Genomic DNA, 12233 nt, shown 5'->3' with positions numbered 1-12233 from the left:
GCAAATAGTTCAACCGCTTGTTTACCTTGACTTTCGAATGGGTTGTCCTATTTCAATGAAATTTGTCAAAAATGTTTAAGGCCAGCTACTCACGGTCAAACCGGTCGCGTCGGGTGTGTGGCGGAAAAAGCTTTGGATCCAGGTCTCCCAGATGATCTGACAGACCAAGGTCTTGAGCTTTTTCCGCCACACAAGTTTCGACTGTAAACAGTCTGAGCGTGAGAGTTGGGCATATCAACTCAAGAAATAATAAAAATGGGAAAATAAAACAACATTGAATAAACAAGTAAAACTATCTAACGCGTGTACTGTACAGGATAAAAAATACGTATAACTTTGGTAAGTATGTATAAAAAATAAACAAATCTAGTGTTTTATGTTCTGTGAATAGGTACCATTACTAAAACTGAGACAGGTTAGCACGATTTTATAAATTGGACTTCAGTCAGATGCACCAAACTAATGAAGGCCTGCGTGATACATTACATACACAAAAAGCCCACCTGAGGCTTAGGTGTAGGGGCAAACAGCCCTAAAGGATAGGTTAAGCTTATAGGAAAGGCCACAGGGCTGGGCTAGGCCATAATCACTACCACCACCTTGTTTACACTGCAAAAGTAAAGGGACTTTGCAGTCCTATGCTGGTAGTATAAACAAGGTATATTCCATTTCCATAATATCTCACTTGGCCACAGAAGAGTTGAAGCTTTTCATGAGCTTGTAACAGTCCGCCAATTTCTTGCGGTCCCCTATCTTCTCCAGAGTTTTGGTGGCTTCTATAAGCATACCGGCTCTCTCCCCAGGGGAGGATAGAAGGGAGGGAGGAAGGTGACGGCATGCAAGATACAGAGCAGAGGCGTGTTCTCTCTCCCCACTGTACTCCTGACATGATCGATCTGAGAAAAAAATTCAAAAATCAATGAATCAAAATTAAAAACGACAATGCAATAAACATAGTTAAAACGTCTAAAAATAATAATAATAATAGCCATCCTAGTTAGCTTGGAAGGCAGCGCGCCTGCCTTGTAAGCGCTAAGTCGTGGGTTCAATTAGAGCCCGGGCCGATAAGGGGCGGATTTTATCCTGAACGGATAAGGTTCATTCTCGGAAGGGCTGGCTTTCTTCTATCATGTTCTCCTTCTCCCTTCGATTTCGGGACGATAAGATCTTTGTTGTTACAGATCCCTCTATCAAACCACTTGAAAAAATGCCAACACTTTCGAACAGCCAAGGAAGCATTTCGTTCTTGTTAGAACTAATCAGCGAAAAAACTTCCCTAATGAAAATTTTGAAGAACTTGTTTTGGGAGCGACAAAATAATTCTGGTGAAGCAGAGCCTCTTCTCAACATTTCTGGGTGTCGCATTCCTAAGAGCCGAGTTTATAACCTTACCTTTGTTACAAAAGGCTGAACCTTACCTTGTTACAAAGAGCTGAACCTTACCTTTGTTACAAAAGGCTGAACCTTACCTTGTTACAAAGAGCTGAACCTTACCTTTGTTACAAAAGGCTGAACCTTACCTTGTTACAAAGAGCTGAACCTTACCTTTGTTACAAAAGGCTGAACCTTACCTTGTTACAAAGAGCTGAACCTTACCTTTGTTACAAAAGGCTGAACCTTACCTTGTTACAAAGAACTGAACCTTACCTTTGTTACAGAGGGCTGAACCTTACCTTTGTTACAGAGGGCTGAAGATCTGTTGGGTTTATACTTGAGACTTCTATCCAGTAGCCTTTGAGTCCTCGCGGGCGCTGCTCCTGCCATCAGTCGAGCTACAGCCTCATACAGAAATACACGGGGTAATGCCGACTACAGGGACATGAGAACAAAAAGGGTTAAAGGAATTTTAATTGTGTTGAGCATTTTATGACTTGACTTGGACTCGAACCACCAACCTCCAGATCCAGTCCACCGCGCTAACCACTGCACCACTGAGGTTGGTTAGGGTTAACTTAAAAGCTTAGGAGAATCTGTACTGTCCGAACTGACTAGAACTTTATCCGAACTTTATTAAAAACCTAAAATAGCCGGCCTAGTAGTTACCTTGGAAGGTAGCGCGTCTGCCTTGTAAGCGCTAGGTCGTGGGTTCGATTCCCACAAGAACGAATACTATCCTGAACCGTTCTCCAAGGTTCCTGAACCGTTAAGGTTCGTTCTCAGAACGGGTGGCTTTCTCCTGTCCTGCCCTGTCCTCTTTCTCTCTTCGACTTCAAGACGAAATGTCTTCTACCACGTAACTGGGCTTTGATCTTTCAAACACTATTGGAGAAGTTTCAATTTTCAACAACTTACTGGAACTATTAATAAATCAGAACGAAACTACCGGAACACTTGTAAGTATCCATTGTTAAACATAACCTAAGTAAAACAGAACTTACCGGAATAAACTGAGTGATTTCTCTGAGTGATGCTATGTCCGACTGGAACTTGGACAGAAGTTTGGAACTCATTTTCATCCCCTTCGGTTCCATGTCTTCCTCCCAGATCAAGGTGCGGGCTTCGAGCACCCAATCACACGCGAGCAAATGACATAGCTGAAAATAGAAACAGAAGGGTTTCATTAATCATGGACACAAGTTGTGACTTTACATTTGTTTCATCATTCACATTTCATAAGTGTCTTGTGGGCTTCGTTTTAAATGTGTTCTAAATGGCAAAGATTAAAGGCCGAAGAACGGCCAAACCATACCTACATTTCTCGAGCTTCGGCCCTCGGAGTCTTTCGATTTACATTTCATAAAGAACCTCTCTGCAAAGTTTCAGTAGCTTGGGTCAAAAACTAAAGTCCTTGGGAAACCGAACATTCTTGAGCTTTTGTAAAACTTTTGCCCCAAATAGCGGGCAAACTGTACATTTGTCGATCTTCGGCCCGAGGAGACTTTTGATCTACATTTTATAAAGAACCTCTCTGCAAAGTTTCAGTAGCTTGGGTCAAAAACTAAAGTCCTTGGGAAACCGAACATTCTTGAGCTTTTGTAAAACTTTTGCCCCAAATAGCGGCCGAACTGTACATTTCTTAAGCTTCGGCCCAAGGAGACTTTTGATCTACGTTTTATAAAGAACCTCTCTGCAAAGTTTCAAGTCCTTGGGAAACCGAACATTCTTGAGCACTTGTAAAACTTTTGCCCCAAATAGCGGCCGAACTGTACATTTCTCGAGCTTCGGCCCGAGGAGATTTTTGATCTACATTTTATAAAGAAGGTCACTATAACAATCAAGATCAAAACTTCAAGATAAAAGCTTCACAGAACTACCTTCTCATTCTATTGGATTATAGTTTATTGAAATGTTAGATGTGTGAATAATGAATGTGTTTGAAATTATTCTGTTTTATTCTCAACATTCACAACACATCATAATTATTAGGTATCATAGTTAACTACCTACTATAATAGCTAAAGTGGCTGTATTTTAAGTTCATTTGACTACCTTGAGCTTAAAATTTGTAGTGTGCCACTGGTCTATTTTCAACATCCTATTCTTTCTTACTCCTACTTAAAAATAACATAAGAACACCTAGTTTCCTACGTTCTACAATAGTAGGTAAATGCTTGATGCCAGGGTGGGGAAGTGAAAATAAAACACAAAAAAATCAAATGTTGATGCTCACATCAGTTACATCAGAATAAAAAACAGGCCTGTAATATGGCAGGGTAAATGCTCACTTAGATAATGAACTGTGGTTAACCCTCCAAGTCCTGGCATTACATATATGTAACACCAAACATGTGTCAGCCACCGGCTGTCACCTGATGTCCCATCAGGATCATCTACATCGTGAGACACAGATCATCCCGGTCCAGCAGCACAACATCCTTCTCTCACTGCAATACCTTGCTACATGTCTACTTCCATCTCACACATGTAACAACATCTGCAAAGTTTCAGGGGCTTCGGTCGAATACTAAAGTCCGTAGAGAACGAAACGCTGGGAGAGGTCACAGTATGGCTTGTATTGCAGGAACATTGCATGAGGGAAATAAAACTAGGTGACATGCAATGCAACTACAATGCACGCATACAGTGACCATGTTGATAACACTGCTGGTGAGTGATGCTGACGGTAGTCTTCTTCTTGAAGTGATGTCTCTGAAGAGGTTTGGTACCAAAGTAAACTTCGCTTCGTTGGAAATGGGAATTTGGAAAGGAAGATAGGTAGTGTCCTGGTTTCGAAATTCAGTGGCGATAAAAAGTAGAAATCATTGGCTAGATATTAAAGCCCCTATAGGGAGGAAAAATCGTGAGGTCACAGTATGGCTTGTATTGCAGGAACATTGCATGAGGGAAATAAAACTAGGTGACATGCAATGCAACTACAATGCACGCATACAATGACCATGTTGAGAACACTGCTGGTGTTGCTGGTGAGTGATGCTGATGGTAGTCTTCTTCTTGAAGTGATGCCTCTGAAGAGGTTTGGCATTACCTATAATGTTCTCAATTTGGCATTACCTAAGTAAACTTCGCTTCGTTGGAAATGGGAATTTGGAAAGGAAGATGGGTAGTGTCCTGGTTTCGAAATTCAGTGGCGATAAAAAGTAGAAATCATTGGCTAGATATTAAAGCCCCTATAGCCTATAGGGAGGAAAAATCGTTAATGGCCAGGACCACAATCAGAATATAAAGCCTGCCTCGGTGGCGTAGTGGTCAATATGCTCGCCTGGTAAACAGGAGGGCGTGGGTTCAATCCCAGCCGAGGCATGGAATTTTATCCTTACATAGTTGAGAATTTGACCATCTAGCCTGCCTCGGTGGCGTAGTGGTCAATATGCTCGCCTGGTAAACAGGAGGGCGTGGGTTCAATCCCAGCCGAGGCATGGAATTTTATCTTTACATAGTTGAGAATTTGACCACCTAATAATAAAGCTTTAAGGGTTAGGTGGTAGAGAACCTCCGGCGTTAACTTCGCTTAGTGGTTAGACTCAGATTGTGGCCCCGGCCATTAGTCACTTATATCTAAAGGCCATTTTTTAAGCAGAAATGATGGGTACATACCGCAGTCTTGGTGCTGAGTGGTCTACAGCCCGCCAGCGTGATACTCTCAGCCAGCAACTCTCCCGCTCTATCACACATCTCTAGTATAGCCTTCATATCTCTGTCTCTCTCCTCACTCAGAGCGCGTCTCAGATTGAACCCAGCCAGTAGGGCTCGCGGTAGTAGCTCGTCTGACAACTCGGGGTCCAGGGATTCGATGTGATGGTAGAGGTTGGAGGCTCGCTGGTTATCGTTGAGGAGCCAGTAGGCGGCTACGGCTACTAGGTGGGACCACCAGTCTGCGATGTTGTCCTCCCAACCTGGAAATCGGTAGACAATGAGAATAACCAATTAACCACTATCAACCTGGAGGTGCTGGACAGAAATGCTATGAGTAGTGGCCAACTGCTGCAGTAGAAGGACTTTCCAGTCATATGCGAGCAACGGCTTTAGCTATAGCCAAAAGATGATGACAAAATAGAGAAAATATCTCTTTTATCAGCCATACACCAGGGTGATGGTCTCTAGTTATATTTAATTGGCTCGTCCTGAACCGCAGTCAGCCATTGTGAGGACTTGTGCTCGTTCTTTTCAAGCAGAGAGAACTATTTGAAACTATCAGCTAGATAGGCGATTAGGGTTAGCTGTTCTTCTCCCTGTTTATAGTCCCACAGCCAGACACGAGTGTACTCTGTTTAACGTATCTTACCGGTATGACTGGCGTTGGATCTCTGCACAGAATTCTCCAGTAGCAGTTGTACATGAGTGAGGACATCGGATATTTGAGAACATCTCTGAGGTTCTGCTACTTCGTCACTCGGTAATTCCATCAGACCTCCGGGAGCTGCCAGGGTTAGCAGTGCCTTCTCCAGAATATGCTCACGATAATCCTGAAGGAATAGGAACGTATATAGTTAATAGAATAAAAAGTTGCTCAGGTGAAGCTTATATCAAAGTACTAAGTACGTTTTTCAAGGCCTTTGATATCATGTACATATATATATAACAATGAGGGGGTTTCCATTAGGTGGTACGTTCCTAAAAAACTGCTGGCAAATTTTTTGGTACAATTCTATAAAAATCGTTTTGACAAACACAAACTCTGACAATTAAGATTACATAAAATACGAACATGTAATATTACAGTTAGTAAAAAGAATAATTCTTCATGTTATAAACTGAGAGATAATTGCTTTTAGCAGGAAAAATAATTTGCGGAAAAAAAAATCGAAACTCCTGACCCTGCTTCCAAAACTGCACTGCTGGATTTTTTATTTTTTTGTTTTGAAAAATTACAATATCCAATGGTGCCAGATGATAACGAGTATGATATGGGAACAAATGGAAGGAACAAAGGGAAACTATACTAGCGCTCTTTTTCGTTTGTTGTAATAAAAAAAAAAAAAAAAAAAAAAAACGGGAAAAAGGTGATTTCGAAAGGTAAAAAAACGGGATTTCAAAAGATAGAACACTGATCCAAATTTCAGATTCTCATCTTTAGACGTTCAAAAAGTATTCAGGGGTTTCAAGACTTTTCGAACGCTCTGTACAGTCTACGGCCGTTGCGTCGGTCGACTATGTTTGGACACACCTTTAGAACCAAGAACTTTCTGGTCCCAAAATTTACCCCGCTACTCACCTTAGCAACATGGGCCAGGGGATCATACGGGTGTGTCAGCTTAGCAAACAGCTGAGGACTCTCACTGGCTCCTCCCGACGGTAATATAGCATGAGATAGAAAGTACTTCTTCCCATATGAAGACATTAGCCAAAAAAAAAAAAAAAAAAACGGGATAAAGGTGATTTCAAAGATAAAAAAACGGGATTTCAAAAGATAGAACACTGACCCAAATTTCAGATTCTCATCTTTAGACGTTCAAAAAGTATTCAGCGTCGGTCGACTATGTTTGGACACACTTTTAGAACCAAGAACTTTCTGGTCCCAAATTTACCCCACTACTCACTTTAGCAACATGGGCCAGGGGATCATACGGGTGTGTCAGCTTAGCAAACAGCTGAGGACTCTCACTGGCTCCTCCCGACGGTAATATAGCATGAGATAGAAAGTACTTCTTCCCATATGAAGACATTAGCCATTGTAGACGGGGAGATGCTTGGCCTTCTGTTTCCAGACGAGCTAGACGTAGGTAGAAACTGGTGAAAGACAATGCAACAGATATGATAAGATAAGAATTATCAAGTGCAACACACATAGTGAGCTCATGTGCTCGAAAATAAAGCTGCTGTCTAAGTGATGACTGATGACGTAAAATTGGGCACAAATATTGCGTTATTGGCTTATTAAATGATGATAGAGGGAACTATAACAACGGAGTCGTCCCAAAAACAAAGAAAAAATAAGGACAGAATAGGAGAAAGCCGTTCCGAGAACGAACCTTATCTGTTTAGGATAGTTTGCCATGGCGCGGGCAGAAATTGAACCCTTGACCTAGCGCTTACAGGTCATCTCCAACTGTGAACATTTAAACTGTTTTCTTTACTGTTGAAGTAAGTATAATAAAGTAAAAGAACAAAGGAAGTTTAAGACATACCTATTAGGCAGACTTTATTAGAACTGTTTGCAAAAAGGGACTCTTTAGGCTGCCAGTCTAAAAAGTCCATTAGACACTCAAGCTTTATTTTAATTTATTCTAGTACATTGGTGCAACAGACTTGAGCTCCAAGTGGGTATGCAATATTTTTAAAAAGTTTTTTTTTTTTTTAATACCTACCTAGGTAATTTCATAGTATGTGCCAACATGAAAGAATTTTTTCTTCTCTCTATTATTTCCAACCCCATAATATTTTCTTCCATACATACCTGTGGTTAGTATAGCATTGTTGTTCACTTGCACCTTGATTTTACTATTACTGTTGTTACTAGGTGCTGGGTTAGGTGTAGGATTGAACATAACAGTGGTCCCGGGTTGAAGTTTGGGTTCTCGGTTCAGTATTTGAGCTTGCAGAAGAACCTGCAAATGAAAACACAAAATTACAAGTTGGTCTTGTACCAAAGCTGATATGATTTGATATATAAAAAAAAAAATAATAATAATAAAAAAACTCCCATATGAATTCATTAACTTATATTTTGGCAAGATAACAAAGGACCTCCCCCCCCTCTGATGGTTAGATTTGTATACAAATGGTGCAAGAGCTCATTTTCATTTCAGGAAACTGATGATTGAGGTCTGACAGAGGGTACTGAGCCAATGATGGATTTCATTACTTACTTTCTTCACCTGATTAGCAGGAACTTGAATCTGTCCCACTTTCTGCATGGATATAACATTTGGGGCTATCTTGGGTGCATTCTCTCTTGGATGCGGGCTGATGTTCTGCAAAATCTGAGCAGTAGGGACTCCTGCTGAAGCTTTGTCCTTTTTCTTGACAGTCTGGTTTGGGCCTTGTGTGAGAACTTTGCCTTGAGTAGGGTCTGGAGGATATAGAATACCATACTGTGGGGGTGATGACATAGACTGAACCAATGTGTAGTTGTTTGAGTTGATGTTGACAAAGTTCATATTACCACTGGACAGGTTGATGCTATTCAACGAGGAATTAGCAGAGGGAGGAGGTGTAAGTAGAACAGAAGATGGGGAAGGCAACACCACAGTGGGTTTAGTTTTACTTGCCGACTGAGAGGGCAAGTTGACACAGGTTTGAGAAGAGGTCCATGAGGATGATGTTTTAGATAGCAACACATCACTATTAGGTGACAGAAGGTTTGGATTGGGGGAGAGAAGATTTGAATTTGGTGAGAAAACATTAGAACTGGGGGATGATAAACTGTAATTGCTACTCAGTGAGAATGAGTTGATGTTGGAATGTGGTGAAGCAGGACTTGCAGAATTATTTACAGACAGAGAGCTGTTTGAACCAGTGAGACTACTTGTAGAGTTTGCACTGAAATCACTGCCAGGTAGAAATGTATCGTTTGTTAAAGGTGAATTGAGGTGCTGTATATTGTTTGGGAGATTCAGAAAGTCATAGGATATGAAATCATCATCAAGAGATGGAAATGACTCGGACTTGATGTCACTGAGTAGTCCTAGCTCCTGTTCACATGTCTCGATCAGATCTGAAAATATTAAGAAAATAAAAATGCAGGAGGTATAACTGGTGGAGACGATGGTAGACGAGACAAAGGTCCTTGTGCGAGTTGCGGGCCTCGGCACGCGATGATCTGAAGGCCAAGGAGGTATAAAAGGGTTAATATCCTTACAATGATCTGAAGGACAAGGAGGTATAAAAGGGTTAATATCCTTACAATGAGCTGAAGGACAAGGAGTTTAATATCTTTACAATGTGTTTAGAATAAAACCATCTAGAACCGACCAAAATCCAAGGTTGTTGTTTTCAAATAGCAAGGAACTTGACATCTAAAATCGACTAAGTTATTAGGTTGTGCTCAATTAGTAGAAAATACCTCGAGCTCATTGAGTCATGACACGGTGACATGGACAGCGGGGACGATTTCGGGGACAGAGAATGATCCGAGTGTGGGGGTGTGATAGCACCCACCTCCGACATCACCTCATCCTTCACACTCCCATCTGAACACACCCCTGGATTCTCCAGCAGACCTTTAAAATAAAATAAAATAAATTAATATTATATGTTGTTTCTTTGTGTTATTATTTCACAACTTTGGTACTCACTGCAGCATTGTAGGATTTTTCCAAAAACAGTAGATCCTCGATTATTTCAACTCTCTATTATTTCAACCCCAAAATCAGTTCAAAATAAGGTATTTATGAACCATTTTGTTCTTTTGTAATCTAAATTTTGCCCTTTTTTCATTGTTTTACATGGAATTTCGATTACTTCAACTTTTGATTATATCAACTACCCTCGGTCCTAATTAGTTGAAATAATCGAGGTTCTACTGTACATATATCGCAATAATTCAGCTCCCAATTTTTACCTACCATGCTGGCACTGGTCGCTATGGGCATTTACATTACAAAGCTACTCATTTTCCTCACGAGGCTGAGTAGGCCCCATAACGGCCAGTCACGGAATCAATCATTTGCATGATACAATTTTTGACCTCGCCGGGAATCGAACCCGGGTCTCCCGCGTACAAGGACTGACCAACAGACCTTTGATAGACTGATGATCAGCGGCTAGTTTGATACTCATCAGCTGCTGATTGAGATGGTTGTTCTGCTTCTGCAGGAATCGGATGTAGTCGATGGCTTTCTGAAGGATGGCGGATTTGTTGATCTGTAGGAGGAGAGAATGAGAGAGTAGATTGGTATGGGCACATAGAAAGGAGACACAAGAGTTGCATAGGGTAAAAAAAAGTAGAAAAACTAGTTAGGTATGCAGCAGGGCAAGAGAAAGAGGGGGGAACAAAAACTGAAGTGGAGAGATGAGGTTGAAGACTTGAGAAAGGAGGAGGCATTGGATACGGACCTCCAATTGATAGCTTAGTGTGATACACACCAACCCAACTGTAGTTAACAGAATTATAAATTGTAATCAAAAATCCAACCAGGATACCTGCAACATTATTGTCTGTAACACTCTGTATAAGAGACTCTTAAGTGGAAGGTAAATATAAATACTACGCAGCTGCTGATTGAGATGGTTGTTCTGCTTCTGCAGGAATCGGATGTAGTCGATGGCTTTCTGAAGGATGGCGGATTTGTTGATCTGTGGGAGGAGAGAATGAGAGAGTAGATTGGTATGGGCACATAAAAAGGAGACACGAGAGTTGCATAGGGTAAAAAAAAGTAGAAAAACTAGTTAGGTATGCAGCAGGGCAAGAGAAAGAAGGAGAAACAAAAACTGAAGTGGAGAGATGAGGTTGAAGACTTGAGAAAGGAGGAGGCATTGGATACGGACCTCCAATTAATAGCTTAGTGTGATACACACCAACCCAACTGTAGTTAACAGAATTATAAATTGTAATAAAAAATCCAACCAGAATACCTGCAACATTATTGTCTGTAACACTCTGTATAAGAGACTCTTAAGTGGAAGGTAAATATAAATACTACACAACTCTTGGAGCTTCAGTATTATGGGGTCAAATTTTAAAATAAATTAGGGTAAAATTTCGTGACTTGGCTGGGATTGAACCCATGCCCTCCAATTTACCACGGGAGTATCTTGACCACTATGCCATGCAGGCAGGTCATTTCTATTTCATCACTTACTTTGGCATCTGTTCCACATATGATATTCTTCAGCTCGACAATCTTATCATTGATTGATGTTCTATATCTCCGCTCAATAGCATTGTGAGATTTCTTCTTGCCCTCTTTAGGAGGGGGCACTAGGCTGTTGAAATCTTCTGCGTCTATCATCAGAGGAATGCCTGACAGAGGAAAAATGCAAAGGTTAAAAATTTAGTAACTTAGTTAAGTAAGTATAATAAAGTAAAAGAACAAAGGAAGTTTAAGACATACCTATTAGGCAGACTTTATTAGAACTGTTTGCAAAAAGGGACTTAAAGTTGGCACGTACCTTACTGTTTGGTATTGGACGTTTCGGGTCTGAACTCCAGACCCGTCTTCAGCAATTTGTCAATGTGTTATCATTCGCGAACTCCGCGAACTTGTCAATTAGAACATAAAAAACGAAAATGCGAAACAGATAACATTACATGAAATTCTGATATTTTAAAACTCTTATGAGTATTCTGATATTTTAAAACTCATATGAGTATTCTGATATTTTAAAACTCATATAACTCAAGAAATAATAAAAATGGGAAAATAAAACAACATTGAATAAACAAGTAAAACTATCTAACGCGTGTACTGTACAGGATAAAAAATACGTATAACTTTGGTAAGTATGTATAAAAAATAAACAAATCTAGTGTTTTATGTTCTGTGAATAGGTACCATTACTAAAACTGAGACAGGTTAGCACGATTTTATAAATTGGACTTCAGTCAGATGCACCAAACTAATGAAGGCCTGCGTGATACATTACATACACAAAAAGCCCACCTGAGGCTTAGGTGTAGGGGCAAACAGCCCTAAAGGATAGGTTAAGCTTATAGGAAAGGCCACAGGGCTGGGCTAGGCCATAATCACTACCACCACCTTGTTTACACTGCAAAAGTAAAGGGACTTTGCAGTCCTATGCTGGTAGTATAAACAAGGTATATTCCATTTCCATAATATCTCACTTGGCCACAGAAGAGTTGAAGCTTTTCATGAGCTTGTAACAGTCCGCCAATTTCTTGCGGTCCCCTATCTTCTCCAGAGTTTTGGTGGCTTCTATAAGCATACCGGCTC

At 40.6% G+C, this 12233-nt stretch overlaps 1 protein-coding gene across 1 annotated transcript; it reads right to left on the bottom strand.

Moving 5' to 3' along the window:
• Window positions 1–279: 279 nt before the first annotated feature.
• LOC103508672 (sterol regulatory element-binding protein 1) lies at window positions 280–11306 on the bottom strand. Its single transcript, XM_026823208.1, has 12 exons — window positions 11142–11306; window positions 10080–10203; window positions 9404–9560; window positions 9105–9160; window positions 8208–9055; window positions 7824–7946; window positions 6939–7295; window positions 5684–5864; window positions 4996–5294; window positions 2379–2534; window positions 1674–1809; window positions 280–896 (listed from the first exon to the last, which is right to left on the bottom strand). Exons 1-12 carry the CDS (start codon window positions 11289–11291, stop codon window positions 682–684), a joined length of 2802 nt encoding a protein of 933 aa, XP_026679009.1. The 5' UTR covers window positions 11292–11306; the 3' UTR covers window positions 280–681.
• Window positions 11307–12233: the final 927 nt, after the last annotated feature.

Source organism: Diaphorina citri, unplaced genomic scaffold (assembly GCF_000475195.1).
Source record: "Diaphorina citri unplaced genomic scaffold, Diaci psyllid genome assembly version 1.1 scaffold422, whole genome shotgun sequence".
NCBI lineage: Eukaryota > Metazoa > Arthropoda > Insecta > Hemiptera > Psyllidae > Diaphorina > Diaphorina citri.
The sequence above is the reverse complement of the archived record's forward strand: the minus strand, read 5'-3'. Positions and strand labels throughout refer to the sequence as shown.

Excerpts from the sequence above, each read along its gene's own strand:
- LOC103508672 (XM_026823208.1), bottom strand. The coding sequence starts at position 11,291 with ATGATAGACGCAGAAGATTTCAACAGCCTAGTGCCCCCTCCTAAAGAG. Across the intron at positions 7,947-8,207 it reads CTGCTAATCAGGTGAAGAAA|GTTCTTCTGCAAGCTCAAAT; the intron begins GTAAGTAATGAA and ends TTTCATTTGCAG. Across the intron at positions 2,535-4,995 it reads CACTCAGCACCAAGACTGCG|CTATGTCATTTGCTCGCGTG; the intron begins GTATGTACCCAT and ends TTCTATTTTCAG.